The sequence below is a fragment of the Neopelma chrysocephalum genome, unplaced genomic scaffold (genome assembly GCF_003984885.1).
Source record: "Neopelma chrysocephalum unplaced genomic scaffold, ASM398488v2 Primary Assembly neopelma1_67, whole genome shotgun sequence".
NCBI lineage: Eukaryota > Metazoa > Chordata > Aves > Passeriformes > Pipridae > Neopelma > Neopelma chrysocephalum.
The window spans coordinates 10,645,914-10,672,250 of NW_020897726.1; the positions used below are offsets into that span (position 1 = coordinate 10,645,914).

Genomic DNA, 26,337 nt, shown 5'->3' on the forward strand with positions numbered 1-26,337 from the left:
AGAAGCTTTGCCAAACCACGTCAGGGAGAGGATGGGGATGTGGCAGCACGTGTGGTCCTGGGACAAGATCATATGTGGAGGAGATCCAGAGTACCTGGTGTCCTCCAGAAGGGCTGTCCCATCATACGTGAGTAGCTGTGCATAAGTGGCTTCAGCTTCCCTGCTAGGGATGCAGGAAGAAAGAAGCAGGGAGCTGGTGCCTTGGGCTGGACAATCAGAAGCCTGAACTATGAACGTGGCACAGGGATGGCATTGTTCCAGGTTGAGAACATGACTTATATGCGACAGGAGAGGACAGCTGGGACAGGATGCCCAGGAGAAGGTTTTGGGATAGGACTGCTAGGATCCAAATCTGAATATACCACAGAATTTAGCCTGAAATTGGGAAAAATTATAGAGGTGTTTACTGTGGTAAGCAGATGGAGTAAGAAATGGTGTGAAAAGAATGGGAGGATTAAAATAAAATGACCAGCAAGAAATTAAAATAACCAGAAGGAAATACTTCTTTACACTCCGTATGACCATGGAATTATCAGCCAAAGAATCAAATATTCCAGCTAGATTTCTAAAAGCACAGGCTAATTCAATGACTGATACTACTATGCAAGGTCTATATCTGAGTTTAAATTAGTATTGCTTCAACTGGATAGTTGAACAAGTTAAGAAATTAACTTGTTCAAGTTAAGAAATTCTGACATTACTTAAAGCTAAACATGCAAAGGTATTGATGATAATATTCTGATTTGTGAGCATAAACTGGTTTTTGAAAGGTTTGGAAAGCAATGCCCCCAAGACATACTACACAACAAGTAAAGTGTACATACTAATGAAGCACATTTTGGTTTCCACTGGAAAGAACAAGCTGTATCTTACTGTAAGATGTTGACTTAGTTCTTTACTCAGGAGAGTACTGAACTGGCTCCACTATAGCAACTCCCTGTGTATTTACTACAGCCTGCCTAATGTTCTATTCAAGGGCTAATGGTACTACAGAGCATGTTTTTAGTCATACTTTATAGAGATACATTTAAATTTTCTACTCATTTTTAACCTGGGATTTTGCTTTGGCCTCATCTCAAATCCAGAGAATGATTTGCCTACAAGTTGCTTGTGCTTCGCCTCCTGCTCAAGCTGTTCCAACAACTGCTGATATTTCTGCCACTGCCAGCACTGCAGTCGCAGTAGCATCAGCAGTGCTCCATACATCTGCTAGCAATTTAATCATCATCATGCTCAGAAAGAAAGAAAGCAAGAGTGCTTAGAGTTCCAGTTCAAGTGTTTTCCTCAGCTGGGATTTAGTATGGTGGTAGCAGCCAGCAACCTGTCTACACTAGAAGTCATGCTGTAACACCTCAAAAGAGGCTGCAGAAATTGCATGAAAATAATAATTTCAAATATGGAATGGAAATGTTTTGCCTTTCCTCTCAGAGCTTCTGATATTCATGTGCAGTTAGCAAGAAAAAAAACTTTGACAAAAATCTTCTAGAGTGGGATTTACATTAAAACTAAAAGAAATGAGAAAAGACAGAATTATGAATCTTCTTCCCTAACAAATTGTTCAAACTTCCACTCCATGTTTTTCAAATATCTAGGTTTTTAACTGTTGTGTTTCTAAAATACAAGCACAATAGTCTATGCCTAGGAGTTTGCGATGTGCAATCAAATTTTACCTGTTTTCAGTTTACAACATACTCATCAATATTTGCCTGTTTGATCAGAACTTAATTTACAAACATGTCCATGATCAACTCCACAGTGCTAAGCAGTTCTAGGAACATTTTTGTTATATACAAATATAAGAAAACAATCGTCCATAGTTTCAGGGAGATATCACTATGTCCCTAAAGAATTCAGTGTAACACTTGTGCATTTCAAATTGGATTACTCAGTATACTTAAAATTAAGCAAATGCTTCTGTGTTTTTGTTCCCTAAATATAAATAGCTTAAATAAAAAAATCTCATTTTGAAATGCACATGGTGTAGCACAGACTACCTGGTAATGAGATCATTTCTATTCCCTGACAGGGGGATTTTTGCAACTACTCAACACCTGAATCCTAAATTGGCTAATGTGACCACAAAGGAAATCATATATTCAGACACATATCCAGCAAGCATTTAGCATCCAAGCCTAAAATACACTTTCACAAGTATTCACATTGGAAACTTCTCACATTCCAACCATGAGAGCGTATGGAAAAGGATCATAAACAAAGCTGAATCCAAATTCACCTTCAAAAACAATCATCTGTTTATGCTTTTCTCTCTTTACTGATCATTTGGTTTTAACAATACAGTGGCTCAGGAAAAATTTTAAAAATCCACCAGGGGTTTTTATTTAATTTCCCTCATTTCTCTCCCACTCCACACACAAATCAAAAAGTAATTATTTTTGTCCTAACCAGATTTCTTTCTCTTATTAGGAACCATGACAAGGATAATGCCATAACAGCAACAGAAACCACTGCAACTGCTACAATTGAGAGAATTCTGTGGGTTTTTTTCATCAAAGAGATTTGCTGGAGTTGCTCAAAGCAAGCAGCTATAATAATTAGGGAGTTTCCACTCCATCCCTGATCTGAACATGAATCCTGAAACAAAGCTGGGCTGTACCTGCCTGGCACACCCTCCACAACCTGCAACACAAGAAGGCAGCAATTTCTGCAGGAGTAAATGCTCATTTATTCCCAGTGCTTACTCATGCCAGGCAAGGAGTGGGGGAAGGGAAAAAAATTACTGAACAATATCACTTTGCCACCTTTGAATTTTTTGTATTTGACATCACTTGCTACTGTCTAAATTATAGGTGTTCTAAGGAGAAATAAGACATGGGTGTTGCGTTTAGTAGATGAAACGCTACCATTGTTTGAGGGTGGCTGGATATAGGGAGTGTTGTCATGAATCCCAATCCGTTTCCATGTGGCAACAGATTTTTTCTTGTTGCTAAGGCACAGCAAGCAGAGTTGGTTGGGAAACTAGATGAATTTCAGCAGATATAATTCATATGAAACCATAGAATATGCCTGACTTTTTGCCAAATAATATTCATAACAAACAACCTTCCCCCACTGCTCCTTAAGAAACCCACCGTCAGAATTCACAGGTAATGAAGAACAACCAATGGAAAAGTTCTCTCCATTAATATTTATTTAAGATTAAATATAAAACCCTTTATAAAGGATCTTCTTTATAAAGGAAAGATCTTCTCCTGATCATCTTAAACTTCATATACTTATGTGTAGCATAAAAAGGTCAAAAAGCTGTAAAAAGAGAAATCTGTATTCAGCAGAGCTTGCAATGTAGGGTTCCCAGCTGAGTTTGCAAAGCTCTCTGGAGAAACCCAAATGGGTCATTAATAAAAGAAAACCAAGAAGTATATTCTCATCTGTTTTCTGTATAAAAAGCACTTACAAAATAACTTATTTCACAAAGGGGAAATCAACAACTCATGGTTCATTCTCACTTCCCCAAAAAAAGAAAAGCATGTGGGAAGAAAATGGATGCTTTTTATACAGACAAGCAGCGCTCTTTATGTTTAAAGACTTATTTCTGAGACAGCAACGGTCAGGAAAGCTATGCATTTAGAAGCATGTCTCTATTTTCCAGTACCTAGCATACTAAATATGGCTGAATGGATTTATGCTACAAATAAAACTCTTTTTAGTTAATCTGGCACAAACCAGCCACTTTCAAAGTCTCAACAGCCTAGCAAGGAGTGTAATTTAGTGTCCAAGAGCAAAATTTATTTGCAGTGCCCAAAAAAAGTTAAGAATAGAAAAGAACATCACAGAAGACAATATGGTAGGGGTGGCTGGTGTCTCTCCTCCATCTTCCTCCATCCTACCATGGAGAAAAGCCCAGGATAAATCCAGCTTCAGGAAGGCACCAACACAGGCCCAAACCTCCTCTGTGTATATCTGGTGTCTCAAATAAAGCTACAGCATCCTGACACCTACTCAAATTGAGAGAAAGGGAGGAGTGGTAAACTGGCAGAGGGGGATGCCTTGGCTAGAAACTTTATGTTACTAAAAGAAAGAGATGGCCACCCTCCTGCTAATGATGAGTTCCCACGATCAGATTAAAGTACCATAAAATCAGGCTGCTGACAAGCAGGTCATATCCTCTCTACACCTCCTCCTTCAACTTCCCATTCCCACCGCTCTTCTCCTTTGTGCTTCCACATGTGTCCATGTCCTGAACCAAGCTGAAGGGCTCATTAAATAACGATTAATTTTAACCGAGATTATTTCCCTCCTCCAGGTCACCGGGGAGCCATGCAAACACAATCCAGTAAGGCGAGCAGCAGGGGCACGGGCAAAAGCAGTGGGACGTGGAGGGAGGCAGGAAGGAACAGCTGTGCTCAGAGGAAGCACTTGTTTGTGCTGAATTAAAACTATCCAAGGAATGATGGCATAAAACATGCCTAATAAATCCTTTTTATGTTGACAGAGCAGTGTCTCTGTTAAAAGGAAGTTAACTGTGCTCACAAAAAATGACAATACAAAATTCAATGGTGTCAGTAACGGGGAACTTCACCTCCAACTCCATGTTCACATAAGTGCATCAGCTTAAACAAAACAGGATTCTCATCTCATTTAACTCCATAGATCAAATGTAGACTACATGGGCTACAGACATAATTTACAATATAGAAAAAGAGTTTAAATAAGCTTTCTCTTCTCTGTCTTATAGAAAGATAATGGACATTTTCAACTTATACGCTAATACAATGTTTGCAATGAGAGTTCATTAAATATGGAAAAAAGGAAGAATCCAAATTTTACTGCTTTTTATCATGCTTTATATAATATTAAAATATGCAGAGTACACTTAAATGTCTATTCATTTTCCTTCATTAACCAAACGTTATCGAAGCATTTGTGCTCTAGTTTGCCATTTCAGCCATACCTTTCCTAATGCCACCTTAAAAGCTTCCCAGTGCATTTTACTGTTCCTGGTTGCCAGCGACATTTCATAGGAAAGTAGTATTCTCCCCTTTTTTCAGTACAAAATAGGCACTGTACAGACTGTCACCATAAACATTTAGCAATACTGCTGTACTTGTTTCTCTTTAAAACTCAGCACCTAATAAATATAGTAGATGGTCTTTGCAATTTATCATTTTGTCCCTGGCCACCAGTATGTGGTTTGGTTTTGATCTGAAGGGCAGTACATAAGAGCAGGTGGGTTTCTAAGTCATTATTAAAATTTTATGTAACAATATTTCTAATAATGCAAGTTCGAATTTAAAAGTACATTATTTGGAGCTTTCAAAGGAATGCACACTGAATATTTCACACTAGAATTAAAAGATGTTCCCAGTGACAGGTTACCATTTCTTTTCAGCTAAATCTAAATGAAGACATCAACAAAACAGTTAAAAGAGAGATCAGGAGTAGGAAAACACAGATTGTCTGCATACTTAAAAGCTTTTCAAAGTACCTCTGTTGTCATATTTCTTGTGTTGCCAGCAAAACACCTTCTCATTTCCAAATTAAAAAAAAAGGAAGCAGCATAGCACATCAACTTGGCAAAGGCATTCTGAAAGCCAGGCAGCCTGACTCAAAAGCATGCATTAGTAGAAAGAAATTTCATTAGGAAATTGTGTGTCAAACACAAGAATAAATGCTCAGGCCATAAAATCTTCTTCCTGGAGTTTTCACAACTTCAGCAGACAAGATCCTGCACAATTGCTCTGGCTTTGAAGTTTGCCCTGCACAGACCAGGAGATCGATCAAACAATCTCCTAAAGGTCCCTCAGAAGCCAAAGCATTCTGTAATTCCCTCTGGCTCCATCACTCCTAGACAAAATTTAATTCTGCTCCTCCAATCAGCAGCATCAGGCATGAAAGACAAAGTCTGTGAAGCTTCAGGGCAACCAGAAGCACTTTTCTAGATGTATCTCCTGTTTTAAAAAAGGCTCTTAAAATCACACATTTCATGTTAGCTTTCCACCAAAACTTCTCCCCATCACATTACACATCAATGTGCCAGGTGTGGTTGCTGATGTACCTGAGCTGTCAACATTACTGCAGATAATGGTGCCAAACCTTGGCCTTCAGCAATCCACATTTGTCGGAGATTAAATATATTAAAAATTTTAAAGTAGACAATCAATTAGGTGATTCATCTCACCTGTCACTACAAACCACCCATCACGTAGATGTAAGTTCAAATGTTCCCTCTTTGGTGTCAGGCAAAAACCAGCATTGGTACTGGTAAGGTACTTGGTTTTCCCCAGTACGGGCTCAGGGGCCTTCTTGTGAACTGCCCCTATAAGCCAGCTGTAAGGATGCTCACCTCTGCCACAAGAATTCTAACAAGCAGCAGAGGGAAAAAATATCCAGTACTGCTGCAGATACTTCAGAGAACACAGACACAGGAAAAAAACCCTCAAATATTAGCAAATATTCAGCAAATCAGCTGTGAACAATGCTGACAAATAGCTAAAAATGTCAATATGGAGTGCATACATTATTAAGAAAATCCATTAAAATCTTAATTCATTCAGAAGCAATTTGAAGTTTAAGAATCAATTGTATAGTTTTCAATAAATACAGCATATTTAATGCTCAAGTACAAAAAAGATAAAGTTAAAATTCAGTGCTTTGATTATGATTTATGAAAACATGTCACAGTAAATTGCATCAATTTCGTTTAGTATTTGAAAAATGCCTCTATTTCTGACAACTTTTTTTTTTAGTAAGCAGCATACAAACAGTCCATGGATTGCTTTACAAGTGCACTACGGTATACTTTTAATATGCCTGTTATTTAATGCCCCTGCTCCCAGTGAGCACCAAGATCACAACTGCTTGCAGAAAAGGTAGGTCACCCAGTAATTTACCAAATCTTATTCCTAGTATTAAAGCACAGTTATTCCTTTCTGGCACAAGACACTGAAATTCTTTCCTCTTTGTTTCTGAGAAACTGATTTTCTGATTTTGCAGAGACCAAGTGACCTACAGGGAAAAGCACCAGACTGTTCAGTGTACTTCTGTTTTATTCCTGAACATGGTGTGGTCCAACCTTCAGCAAATCATTTCTCTTCCCATGCAACGGGAATGACCGTGACCACTCTTTTAAAGCGCTTTGAGGCCAACTGGTAAAGATCTGCTCTCAGCTAGGGGCTAGAAGCACACAAGCTCTCTGCCATATACTCAGGGTAGCCTGTAGGTATACCTACAGGATGTTTAAAATGCAATAAATCTTGAGTAAAACTGTCGACTTCTGCTTTTCTTGCTTTCAAGGTTTTCAGAGAGCAGGAGCGGCCTCCAGGGTGGATGAACAGGCTCTGTTTAAAGGAGTTTGCATTACAGCCTTAACAGTTCGAGAATCTGCAGTGCTGTGGTTTGTACTGGCAGCACTCTGTTACATGACCTCTTGGGAGCAATATTCATTTCACTGACAGTAGCTCTTGGCACAAGCCAGTGCCAACCTACTATGGACTGGAGAGTGGGAGTTCTTAACCACTTCCAGAAGAACAGTTGTAATTTACTTTTTTGTAAAAAAACTATTAAAGCTTCACTATCCTAGTTTCATGAAGCAGTCAAGGCCTCACTATACAGAGCTAAAAAGCACTCAATATGCAAAGAAAGAAAAAGTTTTCACTTGGATTACATAAGCAATTGAAGATCCAGGAACTCCTCACCTGCTCTCGGCAGAGCCTCAGCACTACTTGGAGTTCAGTTACCAGCACCTTCAAACTGTCTGCAGGCTGGGATTGCACTAACTCTGATAACATCTTTTTTGTGCTTGCAAGCCCTTAGTCTGGTCATCGAAGCAGGAACAAATGAAAATTCAAGTGCACTCCACATCCAAAGGGAGGTTTGTTATCTCTGAGATGGGGAGAGACCTGAAAAACAAGGCAGTTCAAAAGTCTCTGCTGGTGTACCAGAAACCACTGCACACCTATCATTCAATCCTGACTGCTTGGCACATAGAGTAACATGGGAAGTAGTGTGCAATAACCATTAGATATGGAATAGGATTAGAAATTGAAGAAGAGTCTAGCATATATGAACAACCACTTAAAGCAGCTTAGGCAAATTTAGCTTTCATTAGACTGAGAACTTACAGAATCAGAAAATACATATGCAAGACAGAGATGAGTGTCTTGTAAATTTTTTTTGACACAGTAAAACTGCTCAAGTGCCAGGTAGAAATTTTACTTAGTATGGTAAAATCAAAAGCAAATAATATAAATTACATTCTTTATCTCTTGAGATTTTCCAGTGGGTACCAAGGAATTTTCTCATTTTTACCTCCAGTTTTGAAGGGTAGAGCCTTGGTCCAACAAGAGATTTTTAAAAAATTCATTAATAGAACCTGCCATTATTAGGGTTCTCTGCAGTCATCATTTATTTTCAAGACAGCATGGGCCTTCAGAGGTGATCCCTGCACCTCTCCTCAGGTTTAGAATATGTTCAGATGTTCAACAAAATGCAGTTTAAGCAAAAAGCCACAAAATTTGACAAGATACTACTCCAAGACTAACACCCTCTGAGATGATAACCCCACTCAAATTCATAGAAAAAGGATGTATTAAACTGTGTTGCAGTAAACTTTTCATGGAGAAAGTACATATGAAGAAACTATTTTAGGCAGCCTAACTAACTAAACAAACAAACAAATAAATCTTGCTTCAGTTTGTTCCACACCAGTCTCTTATCTCCCATGATGTCATTAATTTCCCTCCAGCAAAAGTAGACCTGGCATTTAAAGCATAAAGTTCCTATCCCTTTGTTTCATTTCTTACATGCGTTATGAAGACTTTTAACAACTTAAAAGGCACATTTTTCCCTTTACAAGAAAGATACTACTCCATTAACAGAAAAAAAACCCCACCCTCACAATTTGAGAGTCAAAGGATTAGAAACTTTTTCTACTTTTTACATCTGATTAAATTATCTGAATTAATTAACCTTTAATTGCATTTTTTTTGCAACTATTATCTAGTTTTTCATCCCAACAGAAGTCCAACCATATGATGTCTATATCCTAGTCAATCCTATTCCCATATTCAAAGGGATATGTAAAAGAAAAAAAAAAGCTAGAGTCTAAATTTGCATGAAAAACATCTGTGCAGTGGAAAAAAGAAGTCCATAGTATTACAGCAGTGCAGGGATCTGAGGTGAATTGTATGTTATGAAGTTGAACATATATGCCTGTGTAAGATGTGTCTCTCGACAAAGAGGTTGAATTCTCTAAGATTTCAACAAGATCTCTGTACATCAGGTGCTGCAAAGAAAATTACTCCTCCAGAGGAACTGCTTAGGGGTTACATTTCTCTCCATGGAACAGGCCAGATATCCACCAAACACAGTCCAGAAAAATACGTATCACAAGGTCACGCTAAAGCTTAACAGTAGTTCTTGAAGTCTAATGAAATTCTGTTAAGCAGCCTTCCTACACAACTGATCATAAACTTTCGTTTTGAAACAGAAGTCTTTTGGCTTGAAAGTTGTGGACGACCTTTTTAAGGCTGTTTCAAAACATACATGAGTTACTATCCACAGCCTGTACCTGCAGAATCTGAGATAACAACCCAGGAGTGAACCTCATCCCTCACTGAAGACACCACCAGTGGCACTATAACTACTTTTAAAGAAATACTCACTAGAACATGTAAGAGAGAAGCAGAAATACACAATGTGAACCTAAGTGTGCTTATCAGCTGTGTGAACTGGGGCATACAAAAGAAAAGTAGAATAGCCTCTGCATTACTCACAGCCAAAGTATAGCTGAATGTATCCTGAACAAAGCAACCTCAAACAGCCAGCAGAACAGTCTGCTGATGTCATAGTACAATCAGAGGAAAGGACTCACACATCACTGCCTTTCTACCGGGTCACATTTTCACCACCTGAGGACAGCCAGGCCTGGCAGCCAGTGCTATGGAACAGTACACTTTGAGGAGCTTCTCATTACCAAACTAAGGAGCAGCTCACGCATTCTGTGTGCCACTTGAAGCTGCATCTTCCCTGACCTACCACACACACCACTGTCCAGGGCTCTTCCAGGCTCCTCCTTTATGTATCCATGCAAAGCAACAACATAGAACTGAGCCATCATCTTCTTCTTCACCATACTGAGTCTTCTCAATATTCTTGAGAAGATATTGAGATAGCCCCAAGATCCTTGAAGGAGTGCTTTGTGCCATGAGAATAAAAGGACGGTGGTAAAGACTGACAGCATTTTTTCAGGTCTAGGGGCAAAGAGAATCAACTTTCTTATTCTTTAATATTCTCCATCATAGCCAATGTTTGCAGCATCAATCACTTCAGTACACTGTTATCCTCCTTCCACTTGCCCACTGTATCCTGGTTACCAGCCTACTCAGACTTAAAAGTCATTAATAAATATCATTTTAAGTCAGCAAATGTTTTCTGACCTACACAAAGTAGGAGGTGGAAGACATGGGGAACTGCTGTCTTGAAAAGCTGGTTCAAGCAATATGTCCATGGAAAACACTAATTTGTTAGAGAGTTTAGACTGAATCAGGGAAACAAAATTATCCAAAAGATTAATTTATGACATTATTCCTCACCACAGTGACTGATCTGTCAAAGACTAGCAGAGATGGTCTGTCTACCTGTGTTTCCATGAACACTAACAAAAAGCAAGATGTCAGTGACATCTTAGTCTGCTTGGACACTCAATCTGCTCTCACCAATTCACTAAAGAACCCTGGGGCAGCCTGGATGCCCTATCAAAGCCGGTAGTATCTGTTCAGACTCTTCCAGCCCCTTCACCATGACAATCTCAAAAGGCTGTCCACCTTAACAGCTCACTCTGCAGCAAGGACACCCGAGCCATGGGTTAAACTCTGGCACCAGAGCAAACTCATGGCAAATCATCACTTCCTGTAAGAGACCTTCATTTTGAGATACACTATCTTCAAGAACCAGTTGATACTCACCCCGATCACTGTGCCCACTGCTCCATCCTTTTCCATACCAGCTTTTTAGAGGTCTCTTGAAACCAGTCCTTGCCTCAGTGGAACCACTACCAAAAGCCACAAGGGCTTCACCAGCTTCATCCAAACCAGCCTAAGCCTATGGGGTAGCTATCTATTTTGGTCACTTCTCAACCACCAAAAAAAACCGTAGCAAAATTAAATGGAGTTTACAAACCTTTTTGGTATGTAGATACACAGAGACTTCTTCAAAAAGCAAAGCTTCCAAAAAATATTAAAACAAGGGGTTTTTTACCTCTATCTAATCTATTTGCTGCTTTTTCTCTATGCAATGCCACAATGTTTATTGTGGACACTGGACACAGCAGCAGAAGTTAGGTGAAGAGGCCCTCTAGGATACTATTCCTGGTCAGTAAACCCTTGCCTTGCAATTCACCTCCCTGCTCCTTCCATCGGGATATAATCAAAAGATCAGATGGGTTCATGAACAACAAAGGAATAGGAATGGGAACACTCTGGGGTTTGGAAGATTGGATGGGAAGTTTGTTTGCATGTTTTTAGCATGCCTCATGCTTGCTGATGTTTTTAATCTCTCCATCCATGCCAAGAGATAACAATGACTAACTTAGGAGGGAAAAAGTCATGGTATAAAGAAACAAGCATACACACACTGAAACTGGAGTTGGTTCTGGCCAAAAATAAGATGACTCACAGACCCTCAGCATTTAGCTTTGTTTCTGAAAGTCAGATAACACCAAGAACTGCTAAAGCAAGGGATGAAGATTCAGTCTGTTTTCTTGCTTAACTCAAATAAAAAAATTTAAAATCAGGTTTCCATTTTTGGAAGTTTCACAGAATTTACCATTATCTTTTCAGTGACAGGGGACCGTTTTTAACTCAGGTTTATAAAAAGAGATTATTGTCTCTGGATAAGTTCTTTGGAACTATTTTTATTTAGACAATGGACAAATGTAATGTTTCCTTATCCACTCCCACCATCCTACCATAGATTTTCCTGTAACTTCTTTTACTACTAAAAAACAATTGAAGTAGGTACTTTTCTACAATAAATAAATGGATTATCAAGGCACAAATGAATTCTCAAAGAGCATAAGCTTACATTGTTTTTAATAAGACCACAACTTTGATTCAATAGCAGAGTTGCTCTATTAGCTACACTTTCTGCTTAAATGCAAAAGACCACTCACTACTGGGACATTTTGTGTCTCTGTTTTCAGTGAAGAGCTTTACAAGAATACAGAACAGCTGCTTGCAATGTGACATTCTTCAAAAATCTTTGATGGTTTACCTGTTAGATAGTTTTGCTCCTAATAGCAGTTTGGCCATAAAGTTGCCTAAGCTGAAAAATAAAGAATTTATTTATCCCTCTCTTCTCTTTCTTCTTTGATGTACTGGACAGGCAGCTACTTCTTAACAACTTATTCTCCACTCCACCAGTAGAGTTTTTAAAGAAAATACTGATAGTAGCAGAGTCAAGAGATAATCTCTGAGCAGAGCTCTGCAAGAGTATTTGAAAAAGTTGCTGGTTACTAGTCTGTGGAGAGCCTTCCAAACACTTATTCACCAACCAAACAGGAGCTTCACTGGTCATAAATATTCCTACATCCCTTAGAAGAACAGGAAAGCCTTTGACACGGTGTGTTGTAACAAGGTCAAGACTGATGTGGTATTAGCTGGTTTTCTTGTATGTTCAGGGACCACTTACACAGTAACACTCTACAGTTGTACCTCCAACTTCAACAAGGATGCATTCACCCTAACACATAACATTCCTCAAAGGAAGCTGAAGCAGTCTTTCATGTGCAGACAAAACATTTTTGTTGATCAAGGAACAGCGAAGTAATGAAGGACAAAAGCGGGACTAAAAAGGCTGTTTTCAGGGAAAAGGAAAATGCAAAGATGCTACAACATTGTATTCTAGGCTGAATGCTGTTTAATGAAACATATTTGTGATGTCAGCACCAAGATAAGCAAATTTTGCTTATACGATTTTGGTTAGTCACAATCAGAAGTCAATAAATAACTTCAGATGGACCTAGTCAAGGTAGGTGAGTAAAGAACTCCATGTTAAATTATGTTTATGCACATAAAATGCAAAGTAATGCCCATGCAAGGAAAAAAATGCTGACAATTTATATGGCTTTAAATTAACTATATCAACTTAAAGAAAGCAACCTGAAAGGCTGTGAAGACATTTCAGTGAAGAAGTAATCAGTGCCACCAGGAGCTCTAAAAAAGATAGCAGATTGATAGGATGAAAAGCCTACATGAGGGATAGAGGGAGGAAATTGCATGATTTATATAAAACAGCGGTGCAGTGTCATCTAGAATATTACATTCAGTACAAGCCACCACAAGTTCAAAGGGACACTGCAGAACCAGATAGAGTTCAAAGCCAGGTGACAAAAATTATTACAGAATGGAAAGAGTCATCTAGAGAGACTGGGATTGCTTGCTTTAAAAACAGCTGTAAAAAAAATAAAAAGCTAACAGTACACAAAGTTCCCTGACTCATAGGAACAGCAGAAGGGTCACTGAAATTAAAGGTAGGATATTCAAAACTGATAAAAAATAAGCACTCTCACTAACAACAGAATAAATCAAAACTTCGTTTTCCTTCCCCTGTAAAGTCATTCTCACCAAACCTCACAGACAAGCTACATAAATTTCTGTTCCAAGGTGAATCTGAAGGCAAAATACCATCCAGATTCATTAAAAGACTGGATTTGTATATGCGTAACATAAAAAGCTTTAAGTAGAATGGTTACTGTTAACCAAGTCCAAGTATACAAGCCCCCAGAGTATAAAGTATCTGACTATTTGAAACTAGAAAAAAAAACAGTGTAGGAGGCAGGCTATACTACATTTCCCCATACGCTCCCTTGAAAGCACAAACAACTTGATATTTGTGGCTAAAACTACTACCTGTTAGATTAACCTAAAACTTATGGATATAGGACTAGATTAACCATCATCTTGACCCACTACAACATGTTTTTATTTACCCTAGCTTCCTCTGAAATAATTGCTTTGGGTTTGTTTTAGTAAAACCTGTACCAGTATAATGTAAATATTTATTGCCACATTGAATTGCAAATGATCAACTTAAAAATGAAACTCTTTAAGCAGGCCTTCAGATAATTTCTCAGTTTATGCATACACTGTATGAACTGAGGACAGACATCTCAATGGAAAAAACCAAGACACATCACTCCTGCTATTCAGCTTGGAGACTCACCAATATTAATGCGTGTCCTGGCAACCTAAGAGACCTATTGATTCGCAGCCATTCATTCAAGTGCAGAGAAAGCCATAATTAGATAAATAGCTTTGGTAAAACTAATCTGAAACTCATTTGTTTTGGGACTGTCTGTTTAATGAGATAAAACAAGAAATTAAATATCTGCTGAATGTTCCTCTTTATATCCTTCAACATAATAGTAAAAATATAAATAAAGAGGTATTAATTTAACTACTATTATTATTTTTTGCATTTTATGTATTTTGCTGCAGCAATTGCTGTCAAAGACAATTACAAAGACACTAGTTATGAATTACTGTGCTCTAACAGGCTGAGCAGTTTTATCAACCTTTTATATACATGTGGATACTGAAGAATAAAGAGGTCTTTTAACCATTTGCAAACACTCTTCAAACTGACAGAGTATAACCTTAAGATGATATGCACAATATAAGTTTTCAAAGTACCAAAATTCCAACTTTGAACATGATTATGCTGTTCTTTGTGAATAGAAATTAAATTCTGTTTAAGTTTTCAAAAGTGTTCGTAACTGTAAAATCCAAAAGGATTAATAAATTTTGTTTCTCAACTAATTGTTTTCCAACAAAATGCGAGGAAGAGTACTTTAAAGTATTCCCATGCACAAATCAGTGCTAGCCCTGACAGATGTTACAGTTTATCCTCCTCAAGCCAAAACACACTTAAGCTTGGGATAGGTTGTGTCCTCCCCTTTCTTCTTTGGCAGCTAACTACTACATTCTGCTCTTTTTCCTTTAGGGCTTGCATCTCCCATGAGTCTGGCTTTCCTTAACAAACACCACACAACTCTGTTGGTCCTGAAACACAGATTCAGCAGCAGACTCTCAGCCCATACCCCCAGATTTGCTTTCACGGCCAAGAGGCTTCAGGCACTGCAGAAATAACAAACCACAACAAAGCACTGGACTGTACATGAGCTGGGACCCGGAGCAGATCTAAAGGATACTTTCAGCTCATTCCTTCAGCCATCCAATAAACAAGAGCTTTGTGACTTTCAGAGCTAACCATGCATGTGCATTGTTTTTCTCCCCTTCTTTCCATATTTTAAAAATCAATTGACATATCACTGAAGTGCATTCACCTATGGGATGAAATGGAGCAGTGTACAGTAGCAGTCTATGACAGCAAATGATTACCACATCTATCTGTAATTACGAAGTGTTTTAGGACCACTGGGTCTAGCTCTCTTGGCCAGAACTTGGCCAGAAAACCACAACTAAAAGCTTATCATCTTAAAAAAAATAAACAAACCCCAAACACATCCTTTTCTTTCCTCTCCCTCCGCAAAACCACATCATAAATTCTTGATGCTCACAAGTGGTCTGGACCTCAATTTTCTGGTTGGTTTTTTTTGTTGGTTTTTTTGGGGTTTTTTGTGGAGGTGTTTGTTGGTTGTTTTTTTTTTTTTTTTTAGGGGGGGGTTTGGGGTTTTTTTTTAGGTTTGTTTTTTCTGTTTGTTTTGATTTTAGTGGGGTTTTTTAGTTTTGTGGGAGTTTTTTTCCCAACCCAAAATGCAGTATTTCCTGCTCCTCAATGCTGACCTACAAACTGCATACTGTCTACTTCACCATGAAGGGCATGGTTTGACAAGCATTTCTCCTGCCAGTGGTATCATTTCAAGCAGCCACTGCTCTTTTCTTGGTGCTACTTGTTTCACAGTCAGAGTTCTGATGCTGACACATGCATGACCTGCAGAGAGGCCCAGAAGGGGCAGCTCCAGAAGCTACCAGCAGATCACAGTAAAACACACACATATAAAACCCACTCTATGGTTAAACAACAAGATCGCTGGAGAGGCTCTGAACTATTTCTTTCCTTACTGCTCTAACTCACACACTGTGTTCTTCAACATCTTCATAAATTACTTGGAAGCAGGACTGGAAGGGATACTAAGCAAGTTTACAGATGACACAAAATTCAGAGGAGCTGTTGACTCCCTGGAAGGCAGGGAGGCCCTGCAGAGAGACCTCATCAAATTAGAGGGCTGGGCAATCACCAACCATACGAAGTTCAACAAGAGGAAGTGCTGGATTCTGCACCTGGGATGCGCCAACCCCGCATGTACATACGGACTGGGGAATGAGATGCCAGGAAGCAGTGCCTTGGCAGCCAGGAGGGCCAACCGTGTCCTGGGGGGCATCAGGCAAAGCATCGCCAGCCGGTCGAAGGAGAGGATTGTCCCACTCTGCTCTGCACTGGGGCAGCCTCACCTTGAATATTGTGTGCAGTTTTGGTCACTGCAATATAAGAAAGATATTCAGCTGTTAGAGAGTGTTTAAAGGAGGGCAACAAAGATGGTGAAGGGCCTTGCAGGGAAGCTGTATGAGGAGCGGCTGAGGGTACTTGGTCTGTTCAGCCTGGAGAAGAAGAGACTGAGGGGAGACCTCACTGCAGTTACAACTTCCTCGTGAGGGGAACAGGAGGGGCAGACACTGATCTCTTCTCTGTGGTGAGCAGTGACAGGACCTGAGGGAATGGCTTGAAGTTCTGTCAGGGGAGGTTGAGATTGGATATTAGAAAAAGGTTCTTAACCCAGAGGGTGATTGGGCACTGGAACAGGCTCCCCAGGGAAGTGGTCACAGCGCCAGCCTGACAGAGTTCAAGGAGCATTTGGCTGATACTCTGAGGCACATGGTGTGACTCTTGGGGATGGTCCTGTGCAGCGATAAGGGTTAGACTCAATGATCCTTGTGAGTCCCTTCCAAGTTGGCATATTCCGGGATTCTGCGATTCATGTAGCACACGTACATCTCAGTCACATAAAGACTTAGGTATGAGGTTCAGGAAGGAAGGAAAGAAAGGCCACCTCCTCACCAACAAGGGGGAAAAAAAAGAAAGATGCATTCCTCACAATCAATCTTTTAAAAAGGAAAACTAGAAATCATCTGGCATTTTAAGATTTAATTCAGGTCCAAAACTGAAGGCAAAGGATCCTTACTAATACTATGAATACAGCTCCACTGGTATTTATAGACTGAAGAGTTTTCTTCTCCTCCAATCAGCAGAATATTTTCTCTTTGCACCATAAAAAATATATTGACTTTTAATCAGTTAGCCTCTCTCTAATATTCTCTCCTGGAAAATACCTTGTGAAAAAGGAAATGATCAGAGGAAATGGTATACCATAGGATTAAAATTATTAAATAAATAATTGACCCTAGCTTAATACAAGATCATTTTGCAAGGTCAGACTAGCCAAGCCATAAATTAACTGAGATAAAAGACACAGTGACAATTATGAATAGCTACTGCCTTTTATACTTGGAATTTCAAAATATTCAAATCCTGTTTCCATGGCTTTTAACTTTAGAGTCCCGATTACTTCTTTTTTATCCTTAAACTCATGTCAAAAGCACAGATAGAATGAAAATTGTTTAAATCAAAAGGATAAAGTCATGGATAAAGTTTATACAGCAGATACTAAAGAGCAAAATAAAATATTCCACTGAAATGGATCCATTCATATGAACCCTACAGGACCTGCATAGCCTGATTCGGGGAAAAAGACGTTTAGGAGTTTGTGGACAGGAGCAGAGCAATGTACGGGTGGCCCAGTTAAGACAGCCCTAGAAGACTACAGAAGAACAGGGCACTCTCACTCTGTCCAGAGTTAAAAGGTGTCCCATTTTATTTTCAGCCCTACAGCACCATACTGAGCCCCAACCAACATTAAGGCTCTTTTTGTGGGCATTAATATGAACCCCTAACAGAAAATGACTGACATCCCAAGGAGATGACTGTATGACCAGACCTACAGCATCTGGGTGCCCGATGATCAGGCACAGAAATGTGGCGAAACCCATCTGAAGTCTCAAGTACTTAAGCAGAGCCAGACCAAAAGTCTGCATACTGAACATCATCACTTCATACACTGGCTGCTACACCCAGCACCCACCCGGGACAAGGTCAGACACCACAGGTGGGCAGGAACACTTCATCTGGAAATGAATAAGCAAGTTATATAATATAAATATAAAGTTACATAGTATAAGTATAAAGTTACATTGTACAAGTATGAAGTTACATAGCATAAGTATAAAGAACAAGGACCTTCCTTTCCTATATGTAAAATGTTACTTTAATTGTTTCGTAATCAGCATAAATCTGTTTTATTACAATGGTTTCTGTGAGTTAGGTTGAAAAGATGGCATATTCTGCTTTCCTATTTTTTCCTTTTCCCCTTTTGAAAAGCTATCATTGTCTATTTTCAGCATTTTCATCAGCATAAAAATGCACAGCTTGTTTTGCAATTTCCTCACAGTGCGAACGGAATTCAAACCACTGGGGACATACAAATAACAACAGCTGAATACAAATCATAATGGAGTTTGTCATAATTGTACAGTGCTGTTCATTCATCCTGGCAGCTGGGAAATCTAGAGTGAATTAACCAATAATACAGGTTTGCAACCAAGCAAATTAAAGTATACAATTTCACAAAGTAAATTTTGTTTATTTCCCTGTAAGTACGTAACTAAGGGGACAATCAGCTCACACTTAAATCAAAATTTTCAACAAGATGTAACACTAGCAGAAGTTTTGCGAATGCACAAATACATTCCTTTTAATTCCAATGGAGTTGATATTACTTCCTACATAGATTTCTCTGATAGGTTTCCAAGCCACACAGAGCAGCACCACATCTGAGGATCAGCAGACTATATCCCTTAGAAACAGGAGCAAAACCAAAAGTGAAAATAGTGAGATCCTTGTCCAACCAGAATTATAAAAAACATACAAGGCTGATCAATACTTTCTTTTGGAGTCCTTAACTGAAGGCATTACTACCAATCAAGACAAAAAGCACTTAAAGACTGAGCATAAGCAAAATGAGCTCAAGGTATATTTTCAGCTTGAGCTCAATTTGCAGTCAAGTCTGTGGTTTATGGTAGGCAACTGTGGGTCAAAGAGGGACTTATCAGGATATGCTCTGGATCAAAACAGAGAAAAGAAACAGAACCTCTCCCATAGTTTAAAGCAAGCTGCTGCATTTTTTATGTTTCAAGGGATCAATGTCAATTTTATGCAGCCTCCATGAACACAAGCCACATGATGGTATCTATTGCCCATACGTTGCCAGCGGCACCAGCTAGTGCTGCATCTGGGCCTTCCCAAGGATGCTAGAAAGCAGCTGAGATGTCAGTCCAGGCATTGCCAGCCTCACTCCCATTGCCAGTGTAAGACCACAGGTAGTGGGCATCATCCTGGCAATCAGACTAATCCCCAGCCTCAGGAAGAAAAATAACTCTGCATTCTGCAAAACATACTAGGTTACTTCCTAGGACACAAATGTGTGTTTGCCTTCCATTTTATTCAACTGTAGTTAATCAAACTCAGGCACAATTTTTCAGATGTCATAACACATGGCCTAATTAAGAAGTATTCTCATTTTAGTAATTCACTGAACACTGACTATGAAGCAAATTATGCAAATAAACACAAGAGACACTGAAATTCCCCATCATCTACCATGGTCACTGTTGCTAAAGCTGTTTTACTCGTTGCTTAATATTTCATGTGTCACCAGTCACAGACCTGACAAGTTTAAGGATACTGCATATGATATGTGAAAGACAATTATCTTAATCGAATACATTTAGCAGGAATACATAATAACCCTGATTACAATAGGAAAAATTCAAGACTACATACCATGACTATTTTTAGTCACATAATAACTGCAAAGTGATGGGGGTATTAAGTTACTGAGTAGAACCTCTATGGCAGACTTGAAATCAAAATGTCACCAGTATCAAACAGTCAACTTTGATAATACTTCTGACAGTAAAACTTTCAATCCACTGAGCCAATCCAGCATTTTTGTATGCTGATTTCAACCAGTACAGCATCTACACAAAACAACACTGCATCTTTTTAATGTAGAAGAAATGTCAAATTTAAAGCCTCTATAGTATATATAAACATAGGCAAACATAGAGAAATTGTTCTCATGATTTTTTTCCTGTCTTCTCATTAACAGCACTGGTCAAAAGAGCATAAAAATGCTACTAAAATGTGTTGATGGCACAAAATTTGAGGTATTGTCAAAACCTACATAAACAGAACGTCATACAGGAAGATTAGGTGACTTCAAGAACTGGAATATTAGGGAAAGAGTGTAATTCAGCAGCATGAAATACAAGGTCACTCAGGCACTATGAAGATGAGAAGCTGCCAACGAGGATATGGGCTGCCATAAATGTCAGTCGTTTGTGAGATTTTACCTGGGTACCAGGCAGATCTATATGCTTGGCTCAATCAAAACGTAACTGTCAACTACCACCACACTGTAGTCATGGAAAGAAGGACTGGAAATTCTGAGTATTTCCAGCAGGCAATTTCCAATGTCCTGGCAAAAACCTCATTGACAACACTAGAGTTTCCTCAATTGCCAAATGAATTGATTAGAGAATAGCTACATGAATGACATTTGTAATCGAAAGCTTCTAACAAGAAATGAGGAAAAGCTTAGCAGAATGTAGGTTGAGAGGTTCGGGTACTTCATTTAATTAAAACAGATTGCATATAGTTTGATTTTTTTCCCCTGCTAAAGAAGAGTTGTCTCCAACAGCATAACAACTGCTAGTGCCAGAATATATGATAGATATCTCTAATACTCTCCAACCCTCCAGCTATTTTCAGCTTAGGAACCTTCTGTGCCTGATGAGGATTATGTATGTTCAATACATTTCTCTTCCATGAACTTCTCCAGTCTCACCCTGAACTCATGAAGACTTTTAGCAGCTGTACCCTAACTCCTGTGGTTTATTTTTAACCCGTAACCCTACAGTCAGTTTACATCCTGACATAAACATACAGCAAAGTAATTGTTCAAAGTAGAGCTAAGGTGAAGACAGTCTGAGAACACCTGCCTGGCCAAAGACCTCTAGGAACTTCACAAAAGTAATTACAGGGTCTCAGAAGAAAAAATAGTCATAGTATCTCTTCAACTTCCATCAAGCCAAAAGATACATCCCACGATGAAGGTTTGCACCAAACAGCAAGATCTTTCACACTATCAGAGTAATGGGGTTTGACACTGTGAGAAAGAGCAACATCGATGCTCACATATAACAGTATTTATCTGTGTGTAAATATAAGCCCAGAAAGCACAAGAGGTGATTAAAAATGTGTGTGTCTGTGTATGTGCAAGGCAATTCCTCCTCCTTCTGAGCACTTCTCTGCTCTCTCAGGAGCAGCATTAGCTCCATTAAGAGTGCAGCTGAGTGTGGTGAAAAGGACTTTTGGCATGATGGAGTGACTGCTACACTAATGTGCCTGCAGGACCTCACTGCTGGTGCTTCCAGAGGCAGGGGACTGTATTTCATCACTAATTACAAGAAAAAGGGGAGGAGAAGAAAATATCTTCAGCAGGCACCAGGAAGAGCAGCAAAGACAGTTCACAAGCAAAGTACTCATGCTTACTACATGTACACTTAACACATAACTCAAGGAGGCCAACTGGAAAACAGAAGGGTCTTTCCAAAGATTTTGAGAAAGGACGTGGCAGAGGGGAACAGTCCCACAGGGCACAATGACCCACTACAACAGATCCCTCCTCTGCCTCTGCACAAGCTCTAACACATACTCAACTCCCACAGCAAAAGACTGGGTCATTTTCTGCTATTTTCTGCAGCAGAAATAAAGAACCTCCAAGCAGAGGATGATGAGTAAAACCTACTCACAGCTCACTGTGCAAGTGCAGTCTGATCACTGGTGCCATCTTGGGTCTCTGTGCTGTGCCTGCCCTAAGACTGAATCTAAGAAAAAAACACCCTCAAGGACAAGACCAACATCCAGTTAGAAGTTTAGGAGCTTTAAAAAAAATATTGGGCTTCTCTAGCCAAGGAACTGGAGGTTAGTTTATCTAAATGACTGAAGCAGTGGAGTGTACTAGAGTGTATTCAGTACATAGCATAGAAACATCCAGGTAGGATGGTTGCTACAACTTTTTCTACAAGCTGTTTTTCCACCTCCAAGTTCTTTATGTGTATTAGTATTGGATGTATCCCAACACAGAAAGCAAAAAATACCTACCTGTTCTCCAGTTTTGGGGGTCACTGAACCGAAAAGGAAATTTTATTTTGTCACACTGTATTTTCAATTATCCCCATCTCCGGTCACAATTTTCAGATAATCTAGTGCCAAGGGCCAAGGACTCAGAGACCCAAACAGATTAAAAAATTTATTCCAACCCATACTGCTTTGGAAAATGTAATCAGTTCTTGTAATGTATACTACCCTCTACTACCCAATGCTTTCCTTCCCCCTGGAGCACAGGAAGTATTTGAACAGTATGCAGTGAAGAACATCCTTAAAACAATTATAGTACCCTTAACACTTCCATTATATTTTATTATCCATAGTCCTCAGGCATGCACACATGCAGATTATCTGTGCTTTATAGATGTGGAATCAAACTGCACTGCAGGCAGTCCCTGAGCAAGTCAGCATCAGAAGCAGACCCCCTGTTCAGGGGTCATAATATTTTTCTAGGAAATTAAACAAGCCAGAATTTCAACTGGTCAGCATTTACTTGAAAACAGCTCACCTAAGTGAGCAACACTCCTGGTGAAACCAGCTGGACAAATAAGACTCTCAGCTTGGTGTTTGAACAAGCAAAAAAAAGCACAAAGAAAAAGTCACTGGAGAGGAAGATCAGACTATTTTTTTTTCATAAGCAAACAAAACCCTTGGAAAATTAACTTTGGATTAACTTGAAATATTTTGTTGAGGTGGAAAAAAAGGAATCTTTGTTTCATATTTGTGTTACTCGACCTTTCTCCAACCTTATTTTAAGACTTTTTAAATTTAAGAGTTATGTTTAAAAGGGAAAGTATAAAAAATGGTGCATTTTACTGTTCTAACATATCCCTTTCCTCTCCCAAATACTGTCATTTTGAGGGTTTAAGTTATTCTTCATATTAAATAGAAATATGGGAAAAGTGTCATGCCCCTAAAAGTCCATTTTTGAGGGGAAAAGACACATGCATAGGGCAGACAGGAATCAACACAGGGTACTACTAGCAGAAACAAACTGCTCCCTGAAGAATAGCACATGTGGGAGAGAGCCTCCATGCATTCCAGGTGCCCACTTTGTCTCCAGAGGGAACAAGTGAATCGACAACACTGCTGGACTCTTAATATGACCTGCCCCTCAGAACACCCCACCAGCCACTCACAGGAGAGTCCCTGCAAACCCAGAGAAGGCAGAGCACAGCATTTCCATTCTCCACACAGGACCAAGACACTGGTCTGAAGGTCCTGCTGGTGCCACACAGCACCTCCATGCAACATCGCCCACTGATATAGGATTACAGAATCACAGAATGGATTGGGTTGGAAAGGACCTTAAAGATCCTCTAGTTCCAACTCCCCTGCCATCAGCAGGGACATGTTCCATTAGGCCAGGTTGCTCAAAGCCCCATCCAACCTGGCCTTGAACAATTCCAGGGATGGGGCATCCACAGTTTCTCTGGGCAACCTGTTCCAGTGCCTCACCATCCTCACATTAAAGCATTTCTTCCTAATAGAAAATCTGCTGGGTTGACCCCAGACCATCTTACAAACTCACTATCCTCCCTCCAGTCTTCTTTCTACTAGGACAGACAGTTCAATAAAAACTTCACAAGATGACCCACAGGGTACTGGGAGGAGAAGCCATAGGTGATACCACCAGTAAATCTGTCACACTGTGTTTGCTGATCCGTAACACAGAACATCAGCTGGGACTGTGTGAAACAAGAGGGGACCAAGGCTTCAGCAAGCACAAATGAGGAGCTGCATGACCCAGGAGCTACCCAGGCTTCTCACCAGGATGTCAACTCACCCACTGCAAATATTTACAGAGTAACTGCTGTACTGCTTACTTGTCAAATGCTTTCAGTAGTGGTGAGGAATAGCCATGAGAGTAAACCTGAGGCTGCTCTGCATGGTGTCTCCCTGAAGCCTCATGAATTTGTTTTGCTAAAGCAGTGTTTCAGACCTGCCTGCAAATGAACGCTGTTACCAGCAGCAGTTCTGCACTGCTTCTTTCATCCTCCCTGCACACTTCACTTCTTTGGTAGTATGCTTTTAAAGTGGAACAAACTACACTCAATTCAGGAAAAGACTCATCTTTGTTGGAAGAAAGATGCCTGTTGCAAACATCTTCTTAGAGCAGAGCAAGACCTGGCTATTTAAAACTAACTGAATCCACTTGGCTCTGTGTTCTTATGGACAACTTGTCAGGTGAATTACTAATTTACGTGACAATAAAAATCATTAGGCATCTCCATACAGACTAGTCTTTATTCTGTGAGTTGAATGTCCTTGAGGAAAGAAATTAATCTTCCTTGCATGTATACCTTTTCATAACAAAGCATTCACCCAGGAAGTTTGAAATTCACACCCTAGTATATTTCACAACTTCCCTATGCAGAGAAAGCATTTATTTACATGGGCAAAGTACTGCAAAGTTGATGAGGGTACAAACACACACCACGCGGACCTCCCTCCGCTAATTTCCTGCACAGGTATTTATCAGTGCACCAAAACCACACAGCAGCTCGCACAGACAAAACCAACCCCATGCAGGTAAACCCACCCTTTCATTTAGAGTGTTCAGGCGGTGGGTTGCAATCCAGCCTTGGCCTGCAAGTAAGGTTTGACCTGATCGACCCGTCATTGACCTGATGGCAATGCCGCCCCCCGATATGGCTCCAGTCACAACAGGGAGAGCTCAGAGCGAGTGGCCGCTTGCCACCACAGTTCCCAGCCACAGGAATGTCAGGCTGTACTTCACCGGAGCACTGCCTGACCTACAAAATCGCACCACCAGCCTTCTGAAAAATGTGTGAACTTGAGTGAAATTCGGCTAGGGATCTCCGCGATGCCCATCTGATCCCACGGCCTCAGTCTCCGGAGGCACGCGAGCCGGGGGGCCGGGTTGTGTCCATGCCGGCTTCACACTCTCCCGGGCACGCTGGAATTCGCTGCTGTAGCACGTGTGTGCACTGGTGTCCGGGCACAGCCGCGCTGTACCTCCTGTCAGCGCAGAGCAGGGGAAAAGGAGGAAAGGGCACGCGAGGGACCCGGAGATGGGACAGGGACGCGCGCTCACCCTTCCTGTTATTTCATTTTTCATCAGAGCTGGCAGCGGTGGGCCGAGCCCGTAGCCACCCGCGGGCACCCTCTCCCAGGGACTGCCGAGGTGCCGCCCCGCCGCCTCCCGGGCATCCTCCTTCCCTCCCTTCCTCCCTCTCTCCCTCGTTCCGTCCCCGCCCGCCCCCCGCAGAGGGCCAGCACCGACAGCCCGCAGCCTCCCGCTCGGCGGCCCGGCGGGCAGGGCAGGGCAGGGCAGGGCCGGGCGGGGGCGGCCCCCCGGGCAGGCGCCGGGGGCGCTGCCCGGGCCGCCCGCGGACTCCCTCGCTCTCTCACTGACTCACCCGGCCGGCGGCGGCCGCGCTCTTCCTCCGCAGTGTGAGCCCGCTCCGCAGCAGCGCGGGCAGCTCTCGCAGCTTCTGCCGCAGCTGCACCGGCTCGTGGGCTCCGCCGCCGGGGTTCCAGCTTCGGGCCAGCTCCGCGCCCTCACACGGCGACGGCATCTTCACGGAGCCCACGGCCATGCCGCATCCCTGCCGGGCTGCGGCGTGCAGACCCGCTCGCCCTCCCGCTCTGCCTGCCCGCCTTCCCCTCGCGTCGCCCCAGCCCCAGCCCCAGCCCCGCTCCCACCCACAGGCAGGCACACGGGCGGGCGGTCAGGCGCTCCTTCGCACGCACCGCCCGCACACCTTCCTCCCCACGCCACGGCCCCACCGCCCCGGGCGGCGCAGGAAACCCCGCCGGCCTCCACCGCTCCCGCCCCGCGCCGCGGCTCCCGCGGTGATAAAGTGCAGGTAATGAGGAGGGTGGAGGAGGCGCGGGCGGGAAGAGGCAGAAAGTCCTGTTAACTCTTTTGCGCTCAGGGACCGCCGCCTAAGCCGTGGCCCCACCGCCTGGAACAGACCCCGCACCCGCGGTGAGAACAGGGAGGACAGTGGCCAGCCCGCTCAAAGGCGGCGGGTCCGAGCCCAGACGAGAGGGGTTCGGGCTCCTTCCGGACCCGGGTGGCCTCGGCTTCCTCCCAGAGGCTGCCAA

At 41.3% G+C, this 26,337-nt stretch overlaps 1 protein-coding gene across 1 annotated transcript in view; it reads right to left on the minus strand.

Moving 5' to 3' along the window:
- The window catches only part of RAPGEF5 (Rap guanine nucleotide exchange factor 5), a 165,012-nt gene extending 139,170 nt beyond the window's left edge, over positions 1-25,842 (minus strand). The window contains exon 1 of the mRNA XM_027684636.1: positions 25,647-25,842. Within this exon, the coding sequence (XP_027540437.1) occupies positions 25,647-25,826 (180 nt within the window). The 5' untranslated portion in view covers positions 25,827-25,842. The remainder of the gene's footprint in view (positions 1-25,646) is intronic.
- Between the last annotated feature and the right edge of the window lie 495 nt (positions 25,843-26,337).